We start from the raw sequence: 22,571 nt of genomic DNA on the forward strand, positions 1-22,571 counted from the left end.
ATACTGACATAAGGATAAACATACAGGTCAATGAAACATAATTGACAGTCTAGACATAAACCCTCATATTTATAGCCAGTTGATTTTCAGGTGACAAAACAATTCAATGGGGAAACTACTCTGTTTAACAAATGCCAGTGGGACAGCTGGATATCTTCAAGTAAAAGAATGAAACTGGAACCCTATCTCACACCACATATAAAATCTGCCCCAAAATGAATCACTTAGGAAAGAACTAAAATTATAAACCTCTTTAAAGAAAAACATAAGTGTAAATATTCATGACTTTGGATTAGCAATGGTTTCTTAGGTACATATCTAAGAGAAGTGAAAACATGACCACACAAAAACTTTTACACATGTTTATAACAGCATTATTCATGACAGCCGGATAGAAACAATCCAAATGCCCATCAACTAATGAATGGATTAAAAAGAAATGCACTGACACAGGATAACACATGGATAAATCTTAAAACCAATATACTAAGCAAACGAATCCAGGCACAAAAGATCACATCTTATATGATGCTGCTTATATAAAATGTCCAGAGTAGGCAAATCTATAGAGACAAAAAATACAAAGTAGTTGCATAGAGCTTGGGGGACTGGAGAAGTTTCACAGTGGCTGCTAAGGGTATAAAGTTTTGTTTATGAAAATGGTCTACAATTAGAATGAGGTAATGGCTGTAAAACTCTGTGCACAGACTAAAAACCAGTGAAGTATATTCTTTAGATGGCATGTGAAGGTATGTTTCAATAAAACAGCCCCCTAAAACAAACAAACAAAAAAAACTAAACAACTTTACGGTACTTCTGGCTAAGATGGAGGTGTAGGTAGACATACTGGGCCTCCTCACACAACCAAGAGAAGTACAACAACAAATTTAAAAATAAAAAAATAACCAGAACAGCAAGAAAATCAAATTACATTGGAAGTCCTACACTCCAGGAGTTAAAGAAGAAATATTCATCCAGACCGGTAGGAGGGGAGGAAATGGGCGGCTGGGGTGGAGAGGACTCAAGGCAAAGCAGCAGCTGGGGGACTGGGTGGTCCCACATTTGCATGGGATAAAACCAGGAGGAATAACTGGGGAGTAAGACAGACCACACAACCCAGGGTTACAGCATGGGAAAATAAAGCATCAAAACTTCTGACTGAAAAATCCTATGGGGGTTGAGGCAGAGGGATAAACTCCCAGCCTCACAGGAGAGTTTTTTAGAGACCCACAGGGTCCTAGAACATACACAGACCCACCCACCTGGGGAATCAGCACCAGAAGGGCCCAATTTGCTTGTGGGTAGTGGAGGAAGTGACTGAAAGCTGGCTGAGAGCTGAACAAGGGTCAATGTTCCCTCTCCAACCTCTCCCCTACATACAGTGCCACAATGTAGCTACGAGGGTTGCCTTGTCCTGGTGAATACCTAAGGCTCTGCCCTTTACTATGTAACAGGCATGCCAAGACAAAAAATGGCCCAAATGAAACAACCGATTAAAGCTCCAGAAAAAATACAATTAAGAGATAGCTAACCTATCAGATGCAGAGTTCAAATCACTGGTAATGAGGATACTCACAGAAATGGTTGAGTATGGTCACAAAATACAGAAAAAAAGTGAAGGCTATGAAAAGCAAAATAAAGGAAAATAAAGGGAACCGACAGTGAGGGGAAGGAAACTGGGACTCAAATCAATGGTTTGGAGCAGAAGGAAGAAGTAAACATTCAGCCAGAACAGAATGAATCAGTAAGAATTCAAAAAATGAAGAGAGGCTTAGGAACCTCTGGGACAACTTTAAATGCTCCGACATCCAAATCACAGAGGTGTCAGAAGAAGAGGAAGAGCAAGAAATTGAAAATTTATTTGAAAAAATAATGAAGGAGAACTTCCCCAATCTGGCAAAGGAAATAGACTTCCAGGAAGTCCAGGGAGCTCAGAAGTCCCAAACAGGTTGGATCCAAGGAGGAACAAACCAATGTACATCATAATTTCATTACACAAGATTAAAGATAAGGAGAGAACCTTAAAAGCAGCAAGAGAAAAGGAGATAGTTACCTACAAAGGAGTTCCCATTAGACTATCAGCTGATTTCTCAAAGAAACTGTGCAGACAAGAAGGGGCTGGAAAGAAGTATTCCAAGTCATGAAAAGCAAGGACCTACACCCAAGATTACTCTATCCAGCAAAGCTATCATTTAGAATGGAAGGGCAGATAAAGTGCTTCTCAGATAAGGTCAAGTTAAAGGAGTTCATCATCACCAAGCCCTTTTTTTATGAAATGTTAAAGGGACTTATCTAAGAAAAAGAAGATAAACAAAAACTAAAACTAAGCAAACAACTAGAACAGGACCAGAATCACAGAAATGGAAGATCACATGGAGGGTTATCAGCAGGGAGGGGAAGTGGGGAGAATGGGGGAAAAGGTACAGGGAGTAAGTAGCATAAATGGTAGGAAGAAAATAGACAGGAGGAGATTAAGAATAGTGTAGGAAATGGAGAAGCCAAAGAACTTATATATACAACCCATGGACATGAACTAAAGGGGGGTGATGCAGGTGAGTGGTGGGGTGCTGCGTGGAGGGGAACGAAGAGGAAAAAGGGGACAACTGTAGTAGCATAATCAATAAAAAATAGTTTTAAAAAAGTAAACAGCAAATGAAGTTGTCTCAGGAAAGAGAAAATTTACAGGCACACAGATACAGAGACTGTATTTCTCTCTGAAAAACACATCTATAGTATAACTGCCCTACCAAGATGCTTATTATACCCATATTGTTTGAAGGATACATATTATTAAATTGTCCTCACCTCAGTCTCCTCATCTAAAGATGGTGCAATACTTACACAACTTTTGATAAAAGTAATGTTATAAAAATACAGGTTTCTCCTGGCTCGTGTAGCTCAGTGGATTGAGCATGGGCCTGCAAACCAAAGGGTTGCAGTTCAATTCCTAATCAGGGCATATGGTTAGGTTGCAGGCCAGGTCCCCAGCAGGGGGCATGTAAGAGGCAACCACACATTGATGTTTCTCTCTCCTTCTCTCTCCTTCCCTTCCCCTCTCTCTAAAACTAAATAAACTCTTTAAAAAATACAGGTTTCTCAATATCTCTAATATTGTACAGATTATCATAAAATTAAAAAACAAGACAGCAGCTATGAGGTCCTTAACTACAAATCACCTAGACCTACAAGAGCAATCCTAGCTCAGTCAAAAAATGCTGGTCTGGTCCCTTAAAGAGATACTGAAGTACCATTTACAAATAACTAGGAAAGGTATACAAAAAGATGCCTAAAACTAAATGCCTAAGTAAAATGCTTAAAAACACAAAATGATTAAAGTAATATATTTAAAAATCATATAAAATGGTAAATCTATAAAGATGTTCTGCAGTTAATTATAAGCCTCCAATGGATGTCATTGTTACTTTTTTAAAAATTAGAAAAAGCTTCAAATTGTTAAATTGTTAAGTTCTTTGGCTAGCTTTTCTCATATGCCTAGCAAAAATGTAATATTGATTATTACTATTGGATTGGCCAAAAAGTTTGTTTAGTTTATTTCTGTAAGATGGCTGTAGCAGCACTTAGTTGTCTTTAACTTCATCCGAAACAATTTTGTTAAATTGTATTGTGACAGCTGTCATATCAGTGTACACTGAAAAAAAAAAAACATCAAAATCGGTTAATTTTTGTGTGCTCATTTTAATATTGAAGATGGAAGTATGCAACATTTTCAACATATTATGCTCTTTTATTTCAAGAAAGGTAAAAACACAACTGAGATGCAAAAGAGGTTTGTGCAGTGTATGGAGAAGGTGCTGTGACTTATTGAAAATGTCAAAAGTGGTTTTCAAAGTTTTGTCCCAGAGATTTCTTGCTGGATGATGCTCCATGGCTGGGTAGACCAGCCGAAGTTGATAGCGATCAAATCTAAACATTGAGAACAATTAACGTTCATTATACCATGTGGGAGATAGCTGACATACTCGAAATATCCAGATCAATAAAGTTGTTGGTGAAAATGAAAAATGTGTATTTTATTTTACAGAAAAAATTAAATGGACTTTTTGGCCAACCCATACTTTTACTGGGATTATAATTCAAAAGCGGTACAGGAATAGCACTCTAACCTGTTTTTTTTTTTAATTAATAATTTTTCAAATATATTTTATTGCTTATGCTATTACAGTTGTCCCATTTTCCCCCCTTCACTCCCCTCCACCCTGCACACCCCCTCCTACCTTCATTGCTCCCCTTTAGTTCATGTCCATGTGTCATTTATGTAAGTTCTTTGGCTTCTACATTTCCCATAGTATTCCTACCCCGCCCCCCCCGTCTATTTTCTGCCTACCATCTATCCTACTTATTCTCTGTACCTTTTCCCCCTCTCTCCCTCTCCCATTCCCCTGGTGATAACCCTCCATGTGAACTCCATTTCTGTGGTTCTGTTCCTATTGTTTGCTTAGTTTCTTTTTGTTTTTTTTTTTTAGGTGAATGTTAATAATTGTGAGTTTGCTGTCATTTTACTATACATGTTTTTTACCTTCTTTTTCTTAGGTAAGTCCCTTTAACATTTCATATAATAAGGGCTTGGTGATGATGAACTCCTTTAACTTGACTTTATCTGAGAAGCACTTTATCTGCTCTTCCATTCTGAATGAAAGCTTTGCTGGATAGAGCAATCTGGGATATAGGTCCTTGCCTTTCATGACTTGGAATACTTCTTTCCAGCCCCTTCTTGCCTGCAAGATCTCTTTTCAGAAATCAGCTGACAGTCTGATGGGAACTCCTTTGTAGGTGACTGTCCCCTTATCTCTTGCTGCTTCTAGGATTTTCTCCTTCATTTTTACCTTGGCTAATGTAATTATGATGTGCCTTGGTGTGTTCCTCCTTGGGTCCAACTTCTTTGGGGCTCTCTGAGCTTCCTGGACTTCCTGGAAGTCTCTTTCCTTTGCCAGATTGGGAAAGTTCTCCTTTATTATTTGTTCACATAACTTTTCCACTTGTTGCTCTTCCTCTTCTCCTTCTGGTACCCCTATAATTCGGATGTTGGAACATTTAAAGAGATGTCCTGGAGGTTCATAAGCCTCTCCTCATTTTTTTGAATTCTTGTTTCTTCATTCTTTTCTGTTTGGTTGTTTCTTTCTTCCTTTTGGTCCACTCCATCAATTTGAGTCCTAGTTTTCTTCCCATCACTATTGGTTCCCTGTGCATTTTCCTTCATTTCACTTAGTGTAGCCTTCATTTTTTCATCTAATTTCCGACCAAATTCAATAATCCTGTGAGTATCTTGATTACCAGGGTTTTGAGCTGTGCATCTGATAGGCTGGCTATCTCTTGGTCACTTACTTGTATTTGCTGCGGAGTTTTGAGATATTGTTCCATTTGGGCCTTTTTTTTTTTTGTCTTGTTGTGTCTGTTATGTGTAAGCGGGGCAGCCTTATTCACAAGGGTGGGGCAACCCATGTGGCTGGGTTGTGATGCTGTATGTGGGGGTGGGGTCCGAGAGGAAATGATGGTGCTTGCTCTGCTCTCCATCAGACTTCAGTCCCTTCCACCACTTGCCCCAAGCAAACTTGGCCTTTCTGGTGCTAATTCCCGTGTGGGTAGGCTTGTGTATGTTCTAGGACCCTGTGGGTCTCTCCAACAAACTCTTGTGAGGGTGGAAGTTTCTCCCGGCACCTCAGCTCCCACAGGTGTTTTCAATCAGTGCCCCAAGGCTCTATTTCCTGGCCCTGGGACTCCGGGTTGTGTGTAGTGCCTTGCTTCACAATCGTGGCCTTGCTGGGTCTACTGGTTGCCATCCTGTACCCGGGGTCTGCCAGCCACCACCTGTGCCCTCAGGGTCCGCCCTCTGCAGTCTTTCGCGCCCAGGATGCCTCGTGCACCCAGTCCCACCGCTCTTTGTGGTGCGACCCCTCTCCGCCCAGTTGCCTGACTCGAACCCTGCTACTGGTCCAGATGAATGTGTCTATTTTAACTCTTTGGTTGTCCAACTTCCATAGAGTTCAATTTTCTGTCAGTTCTGGTTGTTATCTGTTTCTAAATTGTTGTTGTCCCTATCCTGGCTGTGTGAGGAGGCCCAGTGTGTCTACCTACGCCTCATCTTGACTGGAAGTCCTATTGTTTCTTCTATGCTAAGTCCTTCTTTGTTTTACTGTCCACAGCTTTAAGAAATTCATCCTCATAGTCCCCTGGGCTAGTGTTGTAAAATCTTTCCCACACAAAGCCAAAAACCCACAAACTACCAGCTGGCCCTATGCAGACCCACTCTGGGACAGGTTTCCTGTCTATAATGTTCTTAAATCACTTAGAATATGCCCTGACTTTGAAAATTTAAATATATAGTTGATAAAAACTCGGGGGTTAGGTTTACTTAAGGGATCTCCTATAAACTTGACTATATTTCTATTATCATTTGTTTTATCATTTTGTAAGAAAGCCAAATTTAAATCTACACTACTGTATAAATATTTCCAAATTGTGCATAAGCATTCACAGTGGCTCCTATGACCTTAAATCAAAGAAAGTATGCATTTCAAGTAAAAATCTAAAACTCACTATATTTTATTATGCTTCAAATACAGAGTAGCAATCTGTTTTTGAAACCACAGTTTCAACTTGCAAAGTATAGTGGCATTTTCCTTATTCTGACAGTTTCATTAAAGTTTATGAAAAGATAAACAGCTCAGGCTGGAGAACAGTGCTTTCTATATCTAAAACTCTATCAGGGGTGCCCAACCTGCAGCCCATGGGCCGCATGTGCCCCAGGATGGCTGTGAATGAAGCCCATCACAAAATTGTAAATTAACTTAAAACGTTATTAGTTTTTTGTTGTGATTACGTGTCACAATGTATTTAATGTGTGGCCCAAGACAATTCTTCCAGTGTGCCACAGAGATGCCAAAAGGCTGGATACCTTTGTAGCAATCACTTTTCAACAGAGTAGCTATACTCACATCAATATCCTCTTGTGTAAAAGTTTCTGGATCTTCTCCCATCATGTTGGCTAAATGTCTCTTTCCTAGGTTGAACTCCTCAATCTGCTTTTTAATAAAATCCACTGTGTACGTTTCACATCTTAAGGAAGCCACATTTTTCTTTGTTGTTACAACTGTAGTATGTCTTAGCCTTAATATCTAGCAGAAAACATAAAAGGAAAGAAAAGAAAAAATTTACATTAAGCAATTAATGATCTTGTAGACAATGGTCTCTAAAGAAAACAGGATATTCAAACAGTTGTCCTTTTTAGGATACTCAGATGGAAGAAGTCTGAAAACAAAGTAAAAGCCTGTTAAGAAAGCTGTTAGAATTGTCCCCAACTCAAAAGCTTGCTTTTTAAAGCCTGTGCTTACAAAGTAGTTTAAACTACTATCATTTTAACACATTAAAAACAAAAATATTTGTAAGAGATATGCCACTTCCTTATTTACTACAAACATCCATATTCGATACCCACCGGTCAACCTCAGCTAGTTGTGATATCTGACACATATGGAATGAAGAATAACTGTGCCACTCCCTTAAAAGGAGACAGGTACCTGCAGACAGAAACCAGCGAGCAGAAGTGAAAGTAAAGGGACATGTACTTGGAAACAGCACTTTTAGACTACAAGGCACTTACCTTGTTTAGGCTACAAATACAGCCTATCTTTAAATGCCTTAAAATAGAAGGTGTAGCTTAGTTTGAAACTTTATTACATGGTCCTTATTTTAAGCTGGCACAACGAAGAAACTGTTTCACTGAATATCAAGACAATTTCTTAGTATTAATTTGGCTCAATATGCTCTGTAGAAATAAAGGCTTTCACATCCATTTACGCTATCAGTAATGATATCACACTTGCTGCTGTGGGCCCTTTTATGCTGTGGCACTAGGAATATCCCCCCAAAGAACTAATATTTCACCTGCAACAAAAGGAAAAAACTGGAAAAATGTTTCCAAATGACCATTCAGTAGCTGGAGAGAACTAGAACAGATCTTTCTGGTCCTGGCTTTTCTCAAAATTTCAAATCTTGTGGTTCTCAACCTGATCCCTGCCTCAACAATTTTAAAACTCTTAAGCAATATTCAGACTTAGTAACTCATTCATCTCCCTTTCACAAACATAACTATTTCTCTCATACATACCACCATAGCACCTTTCCTCCCCAATCCATTACCTGCTCCTTTGATAAGCAAAAGATTCAAATAATTCTATAGTAATTTGTCACCAGTTACAATAGAAAATGAAAGAAAAAAATACAGGACAAATATTAAAATATCTAGTTAATAGCAAAAATTATCTTGTCAAACTCTTTTAAAATAGTGATAAAACAGTTTCTTGCTACTCTTTGATGAATAAGAGGGCAATTTAAAATTCCATGAAACTTTATAGTTCACTTTTCCTCAGGAAAGCACAGAGGAGTTTCTCTTTATATTGTCGTTCAACAATTATCAATTAGTAGATAACTGACCAGAACTGGCTTATGTACATAGTCAGCCTGATTTTGTATAGACAGAGCCTGTTTTTACTCCTGCCACCTCTCCCCACAGCCAAGTGCCACTAGCACTAATTCCCCATCCCAATAGTTTTACCATCTTGTTTTCACCTTTTCCAGGCTTTTCTTTATATATTTTTTATGATTCCGTATCTTCTTTGAACAATGGAGAATGTTACTTCCCATATTCAAAGTGAAAATGCCCCAAGAAACATGGCAAAGGTATGAACTTGGGGAAGAAAAAAAAAGCAGTCATAGAGTACAGGTAATTCTCCTAAATGTTCCATTGTCAAAACAATGATTCGACTACTGGTTTTGTAAATAACATGACAAATGTTTCTGTACGTAGCAAAAACAATCCATTCATAATATAGGTAAATCCATTACACCTCCCATTAATCATGAGCCACAACCCTGACAAGGTGAAAATGAGTATTCTAGTGATCATGGCTCTATTCACTGAAGTAATGAATTCTAGAGAAAGCTACATCAGGGAGGAAAGTGATGTGTTCAATTTTGGCATGATGAGTTTGAGATGCCTTATGGGCATCTCAGGAGAGGGGTGTAGCAGTATATGAGGCACAGGAGAGATCTGACCTAGAGATATAGTCTGTTAATCTCAGAGGACATGATATTGATACCATAAGAAGAGGGGAAATGGTAGACTCTGTTAGAATGAGAAACATCTCTTCCATGCAAAGAAGCAAAATAGTTTGTGAGGAAGAGTAGGTGGAAGAGTAAGGTTACTTAGGTCTTTTGGCCACTATTTTGTGAAACAGGACATGAGATGATCTGCAGGGTAAAGAGGGACAGGTTTGATAGACTGCATACATCGTATCCAAAGAGTGGTTGTAAAGGATAAACAAAATAATTAAAGAAAAACAATTTAAAAATTTTAAGTAGTTATTTATCTGGATGTGAGCAAAGAGAATAATACCAAAGAAAGAGGAATCTATACCTACATACTATTCATAATATTTTCTTTGTCAATTATCTTTTTGTTCCCTGTATATATCCTCTGTATGTTTCAGTGGTATACTGAATGCACTATTTAGTTCAGGAGAGTTCTATCTAAAGGCAGACTGTACCTTCAGCATTATAAAGTGTTCCATTTATGTGCAGTACTTTTTATCCTGAACTCATTCTGTTGGACAATAATATTGCAACACTTTTAAACTCCCATTTGCATATCACTTCCCATTTTTTTAATTTAAATTGAGTCATTGTAAGTTTTGTTCTTTTGACCCAATCTGAGTTTTTAAAAAAAATACATGAAAATATCACACATAAATGGGCTTTAATACATATACTGTCTTATTTTTAATCGTATTTATCTTTATATATTTTTATGCTTCCTTTTGTTTTCTTTCTTTTGCTTGCTATATGGTCTGTACTTTTAAAATTTTATCTTTTGACTCTCAGAGGAATCAGCCAAAAGCAATGGGAAGAAACTCTCAGGAGAAACTGGGTCCTAATCAAGGGAACATTCCTCATACCTAAAAAATAGTGGGACATCGTGGCATGTTCCCAGTGTAATTTCAGATTTCCTAGAACAATGCCATGAGCCTCTTAAACCTCTCCTTTCCAAATGGAAGGTTAAGGAGGTTCCCTATCACAGATCAACATGGTTGTCTAAAGCGTAGAGGGGAGCAGATAATTTGTGTTTTCAGTTCCTAAGTCTCCAGAGCAAGGCCTTATGTTGGTCATGAAATATCCTAGACTTTGTGTCTGGTGCCATGATTATTTAAGACAGCTGAGGGATGGTATAAGTAAGATTTACTCAGTATGTTTTAAAAGTAAAACAGTCACCTGCCTATGTAGCTAACTTAATTTCACTATAGTAGTTAAAAATATTGTAATTTTGTGCCACTATATTTTAAAGTTTTGTCTTTGTCTAAATATACATTGTTTCTTGTAAAGTTTCTACTCAGAAAAGCCAACATATGTGGGAAAAACCTGATTATTTTGTTGATAACTAAAAGTACTTATCATTCCAAAATACTTTAAAATTTTAAATTTACATTACAAAAAAAATTTAGCATTATTTTTAACTTAGTTATTCTGGAAGAGCTAAAGATTTGTGGGAATTGCTTCAGGAATATTTTGTCTAGAATTTCCTTAAACATACTGTTTTGCTCATATTCCCTATTACAGATTTTACCCTGCATTATCTATATATCAGAAGTTTTTCCCATAATTTTTAGGAAAACAGAAGAACAATATCCTGTAAAATAAAAATGGTAAAAATGAAAAAAGTTATCTTTTGATCTGGCAATTTAGACAATACACAACCTGCTTTTATTTTACTAGTGATTATCAATATGCCTCTGATAAAATGTATTTTACATTTCTCCTACCAGGAGACATGTATTTCTCCTACTAGCTTCAGCAATAAAGCCACACCCACTGAATTCTTGCCTACTTATTCTGTTCTTTTTTCAATCACAGTAATTAACTATTATTCCGTCCTCCATATATGTATCAGCCTTTCTTAAGTCTTATATTTTTTTAAGGTGATTGAATTTTCTTGTTTTACTTATTTATTTAAGTCTTATTTCTTGACCCCCTTTTCCTGTTCTATATGATTTTTAAACCTTTACTCCATGTTTTTTTCCCTTTTTCCACTGTCAATTCTGCAATCACTGAGTTTTTAGCTTTTTATATCATTGATCTATCTTCAAAATTCTTTCCTTAACAGTTTCTTTTAATTATATCTTCTTGTCCTATCCCATTTTACAGAATGTTCCCTCATCCAACCTTTTTAAAAATGTTCCTGATAGTATGACGTAGTTAAAATTATTCCATTTTGTTGAGTAAATTTATTTTCTCAACAAAATGGAATAATTGTATTTTCTTCATCTTCATTGTATTTTCTTCATCTCTCTCATTTTCTTCTTTTGTTCCTACATTTTAGCATCATCTCAAATAAAAGAGTTGATTACTGAAAACTTATTTCTTCACTTCATTTAAAATTACTTTTTGTCTGTCTATATTCTCTGGAGTTGGTGACATGATGTGGCAGCTTCGGTACTTTTAACATAAATGAGACTTTAAAAATATCTGCAAGCCCTGGCTGGTGTGGCTCAGTGGACTGAGTGCCAGCCTGCCAACCAAAGGGTCCCAGGTTCGATTCCTGGTCAGGGCACACACCCGGGTTGCAGGCCAGCTCTTCAGGAGGGAGAATGCAAGAGGCAACTACACATTACTGTTTCTCTCCCTCTTTTTCTCACTTCTTCTCTTTAAAAATGAATAAATAAAAAAAACTTTGTATCTGTAAAATGTTTATTGTTCATAAAGGGCTTAAAAAAACATGTTCCTAATTTGCTATTTTCCAGACAATTTCTTTAGGATCTTTAGAATCTTTTCAAAAACATTTGTACATACTGTGGAATATGACATTATGGAAATTCATAATTTATTAAAGTTACAAAGCCAGCAAAGCATTGGTATCAGAGTACTGAATATACTTATTAAATGTTATAAATTATTCCTGAAGTGAATTCACACAAAAATATTTACATTCAAAGGAGTCCATTATTCATTAGTGCAAACCACTAAGAAGAGGCTGCATGTGAAACAACCAGACCTTTATCTGAGAACAGTAAAAATTATTGGAGAGAATCTGCTTTGCCACTGTTAAGTACAATTCCTAATAAACTTTCCTGCAGGTTCTATTTCCCACTGAGAAGCTATGACAGAGAATTTTCTTCAGATTTTGTTTTTATGGAATTGTATAACTATAATTTGACAGATATGTTTCTTTTCAAAGATAAGCAGTGGGTCAGACAACTATAATTTCAAGCAAGCAGGCTGCCAAAGAAGCAGACATATCCTGACATAGCGGTGAAATCCCAAATTTGGCCAAATGCCAATGCTACACACCCACCACTTTACAGGCATTAACAGAAGTATCAAGGAGTTTCCTTTTGTTCAACTGGATAAAAATGGAACACAAAGAATCTGCTGCTAATGTGAATATAAAGGAAAAAATAGTTTGAGGAATAAAAGGTTAAGACAGATATGAGATTAGAGAAAATGTAAATACAGGACATTACAGCTTCCAGGAGCCCATACGATGAGAGATGAGAACCGCAATGTTTTTACAATAAAACCAAAATATACAAGGGCTAAGCCACCAAACATCATTGATCATTTTGCTCTGGCAGACAGTGCAATTCAACAAGGGCATATTAGCTCAGTAAAAATGGAAAGTTTAAGCACTAAGAAAGTGCTTAGTAGCAAATAAAGTTAAGAGGACATATTATCAAGATTTTGTTGCAATACCTTTCAAAATAGAAGTTGGCCTGCTGCTTTTCCTTATAAGTCATAAATATTGCAGGAAGCTAAATTAGCATTCCTAAATTAAATGTATTGATATATGATTTAAGAATTCATGGGTGACCTTTGTAGTACACCATGACTATAAACTGTTAATAATATACATAATAATCTAATTTGTGAGAGATAAAAACATTCAAGTTCCTTAGCATAGCAAAACAGACCATTACCTGAACACTGTCAAGCTTTCCAATCCCATCTCTCACCAATTATCATAGTGATTAGAACTGCTATAACCAATTATTTGTTGTTACTGGAACCCAGTGACTCTGTACATTTCTGTGCCTTGTGTACCTGTTATATCTTCCTAGAAGAAAATATCTTTTTTTCACACAACTCCTAATTGCTCCTACAGACTCTGCCATCACTTCCCCTGAACAGCCGTCCAGCATTCCACACATTACAACTCCTCTGAATTACGCATTGTACTTCTGTGCTCTTCTGTATTTACCCTGGTTAATCTCATAGTCCATTGTATACAGACCCCTGATAGTCATGGGTCTATAATCTGAAAAGTTGGCCATTCACAAGCAAAATGCCCTCTTCCACTCAAATTTGGGACAATCAGATATTTGCAGTTATATTTCAGTATTAATATGAAACATGTGCCACAAGACTGGTATGCAAGGGGAAATCTGATGTGGAGGGTCCCAGCTGAGTACCCAAAAGTTATTGCTTAACAAAACTTGTTTCTTTTCCCTTGTTGCATCAGTGTTTCTCACTGTGAACCACAGTAACATATACTGTTTATATCATCACCTACTACTCTTACACATACAAACAAAATGCAAAAATACTCACTCTGTATGAGATGCACTTTATTATTATTCTAATTCTCCATGCTCCCTTCATTAAGTTGTCTGTAATCTCTGAAGGAATTTCATAAATAATGGGTTTTGACTGCCCCCCCCCAACTCCCACAAAAACAGGTGTGTTTTAGCCACTCACAAAAATGTTGTTTTATGAAACATGGCCCTTGAGAGAAATATAACTATGTAGTAAGGTTGGAGATGGAAGTGAAAAACCATTAATATTTAAGAATCCTTAAAGGTCTGATTGGGTCACTTAAGACTTTGACTTATATCTGAACTGTATCTCATTTGGTTAAACATGTGCTGTGGAATTTGGGATTGCTAAGGATTGATACTGCCTGGTAATTATTTATTTCACTATGATTTGTTTGCTTCACAGTGTCTGGCTCAAGTAAATTGTTCAGTAAACATCTGCCATATGGATAAAGAAAAACTTTATTTCAAGAATGGTAAGGGAGATGAAAATTACAGTAACAAGGAGAAATTTTCACCCATCTGACTGGGTGATAGTATTTGACTTCACAATATTTGGCAATGCTAATCACTTTCCCTCCTTGAACATTTTCCTGTTTTCCATGACCCAACCCACTCTGTTTGTTCCCTTGTGCTCATTCTCAGTCTCTTGGGGGCTCTTTTTCCTTGACTGTTTGTCCTTCAGGGCTCTATCTCTCTGCTCACTCCTCACTCAGTACACCCTCCCCTAAGTGATCTAATTCATTTCCAAGGCCTCAATTACCACCTACAAGGTAACTCGGGACTTGTAAATCAGTTATCTTCTTAAACAAGACTTTCTTATCTATGGGCCTACTGGAAATCTCCACTTGGACATCCCACAGATGCCTAAAATACAATTATATCCAAATCTAAACTTGTTTTCTTCCCTCTCAAATAGGTTCCTCTTTTTGAGATCCCACGTCAGAGAATGGTATCATCCTACCATCTTCCCACTACCTTCAGGATTAAATGAAATGCTCAGGGTCTGGTCCCCATCTCTCCACAAAGTTTTCGTAAAATTAAAACAGAAACTGCACAGATGGAAGACACTTTAAAAGTCACTATCTATCTTCTCCACTGTGTGACTTTCTACGCTAAGTCTCTAGGCCACTGCAAAAGTCCAGGTCTCAATCACCTCCTGTGGAGCGGCCCCGCTCGTTCCTGGACGGCTCAGGAGGGTAGGATTGCACCCAACACCACACCTACTCAGGGACTCCTGGCAGCCAGTCAAGAAAAGGGTCGTTCTAGTCCCTCCTGCACCCTGCGAACCCCCGCAACAACCTCCAGAGTGGCCACTAAAAACCAATACCCACTTCTCCTCTCTCAACCTCAGAACTCTACTAAGTACGTGAGACCCTAAGGGTCCCTATATGAGGACAGGCGAGACAGCAGGGGAAGTTGGCGGCGCCTGCTCCGTATCCTTGCACTACAAGAACCAGCTCTTCCACTTCTCCCAGGCCTTACCTGGGATCCGAAAACTGTTTGCAGCTCTGCAGCTGCGGCTTTCCAGAGGACTTGCCTACGAGCCAGGTTAACCCTGCCCCCGAGAAAGAGCCGACAGGAAAGTGCAGCACAGCAGGACACACAGGAGGCCGCCATCTTGGTTGTGGAAAACCAAAGCAGGAAGGCGGAGAGGCGGGGCCTGGAGACTGCGCATGCGCTAATGGGCCGGGCTCCCGAGGTCTGGAAGCTCCAGCTAGAAGTTTGAAACAGGGGGAGGGTACAGTGGTCCGAGGTGACTGATAGGGCATGTGAGCCTGTGGGGAGTGTCCGACTCCACCCTCTGGCCCTCAGTGACAGCCTGTTGGGGAGGTAGTGGGTCATCCATTCATCTTGGCCACTTTCCTCCTCTGCGCCTCTTGAGTTAAGTCCTTCTCTAGTTCCCCTTGTTACTGACTTCACGTGTCTCTTCAACCAACCTTTTCTTCCCTTGACTACTGCTGTACCTTCTTTACCTAGCTCACCCTGGGCAAGGGTACCTGCGCAGCCTTCTAGCACCCCCCTCTCCATTCTGTTTGCCCCACTCTGGGGCAATCCTCTCTTCCTCAAGCAAGACTACCTCTCTGCTTTCCTATCACGGGTTTTCCCTCCTCTCTTCCTTTCCACATTTTTCAGGGTCCAGGGTCTCCACCGACCTCCAGTAACTGCTAAACCACTAGCTTCCAAGCATTCATTATTGCTTTGTTTTTAAAAAATTTTATTTATTTTACGGGGGCAAGGGAGAGAGAATGAAAGAGAGAGAAACATCCACGTGAGAGAGAAGCATCCATAGATCGGTGGCCTTTCTCATGTGCCTAACTGGGAACTGAACCTTGCAACCCAGGCATGTGCCCTGACTGAGAATTCACCCAGCGACCTTTTTACTTGCAGAATGATGCCCAACCAACTGAGCCACACTGGTTAGGGTTTAGGATATTTTATAACTGTACAATGCTAACAGGGTAAACCAAAAACCCCGTATGGGCAAAATGCTGTCTTAGCTTATCTTTGCACATCACTCCCTGTAGTGTTAGTACTAAGCCTTACTTGAAACTCAGTCAGAACTAAATAAATACGTGTTAAATAGAGATAAGTATGCTTTGCCTTCTGAGACCTGTGTCCTTCTGACAGTAACTCCCAGGTTGCTTCACATGGGATACATGTTAAATGAAGTGGTAAAGAGCTGTGAAAGGATTTCTGAACATTTAGATTTGCAGGGTCAATAAAATGAAAACACAAGCGTACTCAGAAAATCTGAGCTTTGTACAAAGTTTTCAAACAAATAAATGCCATGTACTATCACCATCATTTCTTAAAACACAGACCATTTTAACATTAAAAAGGTAGAACTAACATAATCTCAGAATAAAGATCAATAGTTCAAATGGATGCATTTAGTTGTACATAAAGCTTACTCTGTTGTTTTCTGTTATTGCCTTTTAGGCTAGTGAAGCTTTTGTCAGAAATTGGCAGAAGTCCATGACCTAGCATTTGGGAACCAAACTTTATAGGTTATTAAAAATAACTCCTATATATTGTAAAAAATTATTTTAACTTAATTGTGGAAATTTAACCAAGTAAAAACAATCAAATAAGTCTGTAAAGCAGAATTTATACCATTTTTATTTAACTGGAAACTAACATTTATTTAAATGGTAAGTCAACAGGAGCAAGAAGTGGTTTGACAACCCTAGTAACAGATTTCTCAAGTGTGTGATGGACAGGTAGAGGAACCTGGCTATCATTCAGGAAACTGAGCATATTAGCTCTGAGAAGATCAGTGACTGCACCTTCTAGCTCAGCAGGAGCCTTGAACAGATTAGCAAGTGGTCTCCTTCAAACTTAGCTCCCTTCCTCCATTAGTTGCCCAGCAGAGGTAATAATGCTGCATGTACTCCTCCAGAAGCTCCATTTTGTCCAGGAACTCAAGGGGTCCAATTCTACTGTACAAATCCATCATATTCATGACAGATGCTGCTCCCCCCCCATTTAATGGGAACCATATTTTCTGAGGTTTCCACCCCCACCAGGTCACATTGTCATTTCTGCTGGTTTTCAGTCACGATCTGCTCAAACCAGTCATCCATGTCCATCTGTTTGTAGTTATGAAAGTGGCAGTCCTCAAACTGTTGGCTGCCCACCTGATTAGGTTTGCAGACTACTCTGGAGTCTTGTAGACCAGCACATAATCAGTTATCACACATGTCACAATTGTGTTTTCGTGTTACTTTTCTTTAGTTTCCCTTCTAGTTAAGATAAATCTTGAAGATCTGCTCCAATTAAGGCATATCTCTTTGAATCTGTGTGTTCATCAATTTAAAATGTGTCCTCTGAATTTAATTCTAATATGGGTTTTGATAGGAGAGGCTTGAATTTGATGGTGTATAGCTTTCTTGTAACTATCAATAGAAAGTCAATTTCAAAATATTTACTTGAGAGAAGATCTTGATTCTTAAATATTCAGAAGGTGGTATCAATCCAAGTCCCAAGTTTTAAAGTGTGAGAATGACATTCTGTCTTCTGTAGAAATGCCTTTGTAAATTGACTGATGCCATGGACTTGAGCAAAATATCCTCTGTTAATTTCTGGGGCCTTTGTCTTTTAGACAGACAGTCTCACAAGATGCTGGATGTAAGGATCATCCCAGTAGCCAATGCTCACTGCAAACCTGTTGCATGTAGAAACATCTTCACAGGTGCTGGCACCCCTTCTTTACTTGTTTTGGTCAAAGAAGAAGAATGGGAGTTGAAAATGGGCCTCCCCAGGTTTGTGGCTATGGGTGTGCAAGTTCTGGGGCTCTTGTGCCCACTTGAAACATAGGAGCAAGGTTGACAGCCACTGGGGGAATGCTATACCATTTTAAAAATAAGTATGTTGGAACATATAAGAACTATGTAAGTACTGAAATCAGGTTAGGAATTGTGGAGGTTTTATTCTTTTTTTCCTCTAAAATTCATCTTGCAGACTTTTATTGTATTACAGAAAAGCAAATGTGATACATTTCCCACTTCTAGGGGCAACACCTGGACTGCTACATTAAATTTTCTGTGTAGCTTGAGTTTGGGAACAAATACACCATTATAGGTTGACATTGGGTACATAATTTGTAGACAGAGGGAATGATTAGAATCAGGAATGTGCTGATAAACATTTAAACAGATCTGTATTTTACCAAACACCTACAGTTTAGATTCATCTTATTGTTCTCTCATAAACTGAGCACCTATTATGGCATAAGTATCAAGCACCCTAGGTATCATGATCATCCAGTTCCTCATCAAGTCCCAGAAGTCCAATATGGTGGAGTCACATCTAATGTAAGGGTCTGGTTCTAAATTCAGATTGTAAGGTAAACACAAAAAGGAACAAAATGTTGGGCTAACAACGAATGTTGCTAAGATGTGAGATAGCAGGAACTATTAGATGCTGCTGGTGGGAGTATATGTTGGCACAGCCCTCTTGAAATCAACCTAATCAATGATCTAAAGTTAAGATGGGTACACCCTACAATCCATCAATTATATTCCTAGGTATATACCCTGTAGAAATTTTTGCACAGTGTACATGGAAACATATAGAAGACTTTTTGTAACAGCAACTATCTATCTATTTGGTGAGAGGATGGATGGATAGGAGCACCATAAAGAAATGGCAATGAATGAACCACAATTACTTGTATGAACATGGATGAGTTTCACCAAGAGGAGGGAAAACACTCACATATACTTACATGGCATGATTCCATTTACATAATGTTTAAAACCCAGCAAAACTAAACCAGACATTGTTTAAGGGTTTATTTATACGTAGTAAAACAATAAAGAAAAAGAATGAGAACCCCAAACTTCAGGATACTTAATATCCAGGGAGGAGGATATTTATATCTATGAGCAAGGAACACAGAAGCAGCATCAATCCCCCTGCCAGTGCTGCTATCTTTAGATGACCAGTGAACACAGAGGCGCTTGTTTTATTGTTATTATGGAATTCCTAAACAAATGTTATAGATATATATAACAGGAGGAGTTCATTTGCATCTTCCATCCCACTCTGACTCCCACTGAAAGATGTGCAAGCTGTGGCTGTAGAGTAAATTGATACAATTGTTATTTCTTTTTCCTGTGTTTCTCATTTCTTATTTTCTCCTCTGTTCTTTATTATCTTTTATTTATCCCCTACTTGAGAGGACTGGTTTGTTTCAGTCTGGCAAATGTGACTCAGCTCTGTATGGAAAACCTACAGAAGTGAAGTGGTGGGCAGGAGCCAGACCTTCAAACCAAGTTTTCCCAAGGGAATCAGACCTAGAAAATGCATACTGACTGTTATGGCTTGTCCTAGCTAAAACTCCATCACCCTGGTCTAAAACAACAAACGTGTATTGTCTATCTTCAAGGTAATTTCCAAAGCCTGTGTGAATTCTCCCAAGGACAGAGCTAATCAGCTCATCGCCATTCCCCTCTGCATGTTATTTTCATTTCCTTGATTGTACCTAAAATATAGACAATAATATTCTATGTAATAGATAATAAATCTTTCTCTGATGTAAGACCCTAGAAAAATAATAAAAGCCTGTCTAGGCAAGGGTCGGGGCGCTCTCCTTTTGAGAGAGTGGCCAAGACATTCACAGGCACTCTCCCCTTGAGAGAGTAGTTGTGCTGTCCCCTTTTTCTCCACAGGATTGCTGTCTCCTGTGCACTTATTTTCTCTTTCAGCCACAACAGGTGGACTCTGCTGGCTGGTGTCTGCCACACTTACTCTCTCTCTCTCTCTCTTTTCCTACCAGTTCAATAGCTTAAATGCTGAATGATGTAGTCCCCATAAAATAAACACACACACACACACACACACCCCTTTAAAGGTTTCCTAGAAAACATCTCTGTATCTTCAGAGCTTTGTGGATCAATATAAAAAAAAAAACCTTAGCCTAGAAATAACAAAAAGGCTTCATGGACTTCACAGGTAACTGAGATCCTCAGAGAAATTTGATCAAAGATGACCCAACACAGTGTGGTTCATGCAAAATGCCATAAATGTGGATTTAAAAAAAAAACAGTGTTAGCTGAGCCCTGCCATAAATTCACTCTTTGACACTTAATGGTTCCTTTAGTTGATGGAAAAGCTTACTTTTCCATCAGTGTAAGGGTTCTAGGAGTGGGGGTTAGACCAGAGGTTCTCAAAAGTGCCATCCCTGCAGTAGGGGCATCAACATTATCTGACTGAATTGTGGGTTGAATTGTGTCACCCCAAATATCATAATGTGACCTTATTTGGAATAAGGTCTTTACAGAAGTAATTGGGTTAAAATGGGGTCATTAGGGCTGGTCCTAATTCAATATGACAATAGTACTTGTAATAAAAGGAAATTTGCATGTAGACACAGGCATGTACAGAGGGAAACAATGTAAAGACACAGAGAGAAGATGGGCATCTACAAGCCATGGACCACCTGAGGTCACCAGAAGCAAAAAGCTGGAAAGAAAGCAAAGAAAGAGAGCTGGAACAAATTCTGCCTTATAAGCCTCAGGAGAAACCAACTCTATTGATAAGTTGATCAACCTTCCAGCCCCTACAACTGTGAGACAATAAATTTGTTGTTTAAGCCCTCTGGTTTATGGGATTTTTCTTATAGCAGTACTAGGAATACATGCAGTGTATTGGTTGTAAAATGTACATGTTTGATACTCCTTCTTTCAATAGGTGGAGTCCCTTCCTTTAAGCGTGAGCTGGATTTGTGGACCTGCCTCTGAGGAGTAGAATAAAGTGGAAGTCACGGTGTACACCTTTGAGTCCTAGTCACAAAAGGTACCATGGCTCCCTGTTTACTGTCTCTTGAAGTGCCCACTCTGGGGGGATTCAGATGTCCTATCACATGATAGCCCTATGCAAAGGTCTGCCGAGTGAGAAATTAAGGTCTTTTGCTAACAGCCCTGAAAGTGGACCTACAGGAAGTCTTCAAATGACTGCAGCTTCCATCAACATCTTGACTATCACCTCATGAGAGATTCTGAGCCACAATTCCTGATCTGAGACTCCTGAGCCACAAAAACGTATAGGAATTTGTTATACTGCAATAGACAACTACTATACATGGAAATTTGTTAGACATGCAAATTCTTGGGTCCCAGTCCAGACCTATTACATCTACAGGTGAGGTCCAGCATAAAGTCCTTTAAATAATTCATAATTGTCATTTTGTTTGGTTTAATTTTTTGAGTTTAAAACCTGTTATTTCATAGTAGGTCAGATTGCATTACATTCAATCCATTGGCAATGCCCTTTCCATCCTGGCAATCCAGCAGATTCCTACACATCTTTTGTGTGTGGGTGTGTTTTAAAAATAGATAACATAAAATTTACTATTTTAACTTTTTATAAGTATACAGTTCAGTGGCATTAAGAACATTCACAGTGTTGTACAACCATTACTGCCCTCCATCTCCAGAACTTGCTCATCTCCCTAAAGTGAAACTCTGAACACATTAACAAGAAGTCCGATTTTCCTTCCTCCCAGCCCCTGGTAATCACCATTCTACTTTCTGTCTTCATGAATTTGACTGTTATAGGAATCTCATGTGAGTGGAATCATCAGTATTTGTCCTTCTTGTGCCTGGCTTATTTCACTTAGCATGTTTTCAAGGTTCATCCACATAATAGTAGCATGTATTAGAATTTCATTCCTTTTTAAAGCTAAATAATTATTTCATTGTTGCTGTGTCATTGTATGTATATGCCACATTTTGTTTATCTATCCATCTCTCTAAAGATACATGATTTGTTTCCACATTTGGGCTATTGTGAATAATGCTGCTGTGGACATGGGTATACAAGTATCTGTTCAAGTCTCTGCATTCAATTCTTTTGGCTCTATACCTACAAGTGGCATTGCAGAATTCTTATTCTTATTGTGACAAGATTTTTAACTTAATCTACACAGGCAGGTGCCCACAGAAGATAACTTGAATGGGATTTAAATCTGCAACTTGATAAGTCTTTAATTATCTATACCATTCCTAGCCAAATAACTGTATACATGGGTATGAAAAAGAGTAATGTAAGTTTCACTGGAGTTTGAAAATATTTATGAGAAGTAATTTTGGTGCGTAATTGTGATACATCAAGCTTCCATAACAAAAAGACTGAATCTGTCTCAGCCTACAAACTAAATCAATTATCCCAAAATGCATATACCTTACCATATTAATTGAATTTTAATAAATAACAAGTGGAGTAAATATCTTCTTTGATTTTTCCCCAGTATGGAACCAATCCTTCTACATATGCTCTTTACCTGTGAGCTGTCGGTTATGTATGCTGTGCAAGAGACAGCACTTAGGGAGCTGTCAGCCAGTGCAGTTATAATGCTTCAAGAATCATTTCTCCAGGCTTCATTATCAAAAATAAAACAAATTTACATGGAACATAAAGATGAATTGATCACACCATTTGCTGTGCATTGAAAATGACTTTACACGT

The 22,571-nt window shown here is 38.4% G+C and overlaps 1 protein-coding gene and 1 pseudogene across 1 annotated transcript in view; both read right to left on the reverse strand.

Annotated features, from left to right (window-relative positions):
* The window catches only part of MRPS9 (mitochondrial ribosomal protein S9), a 53,955-nt gene extending 38,688 nt beyond the window's left edge, over positions 1 to 15,267 (reverse strand). The window contains exons 1-2 of the mRNA XM_028516193.2: positions 15,084 to 15,267; positions 6,954 to 7,133 (exon numbers count right to left, since the gene is read on the reverse strand). Coding sequence (XP_028371994.1) covers positions 6,954 to 7,133; positions 15,084 to 15,218 — 315 coding nt within the window. The 5' untranslated portion in view covers positions 15,219 to 15,267. The remainder of the gene's footprint in view (positions 1 to 6,953; positions 7,134 to 15,083) is intronic.
* Positions 15,268 to 16,917: 1,650 nt separating this feature from the next.
* Positions 16,918 to 20,284, reverse strand: LOC114501032 (annotated as a pseudogene).
* Between the last annotated feature and the right edge of the window lie 2,287 nt (positions 20,285 to 22,571).

This window comes from Phyllostomus discolor, chromosome 6 (genome assembly GCF_004126475.2).
Source record: "Phyllostomus discolor isolate MPI-MPIP mPhyDis1 chromosome 6, mPhyDis1.pri.v3, whole genome shotgun sequence".
NCBI lineage: Eukaryota > Metazoa > Chordata > Mammalia > Chiroptera > Phyllostomidae > Phyllostomus > Phyllostomus discolor.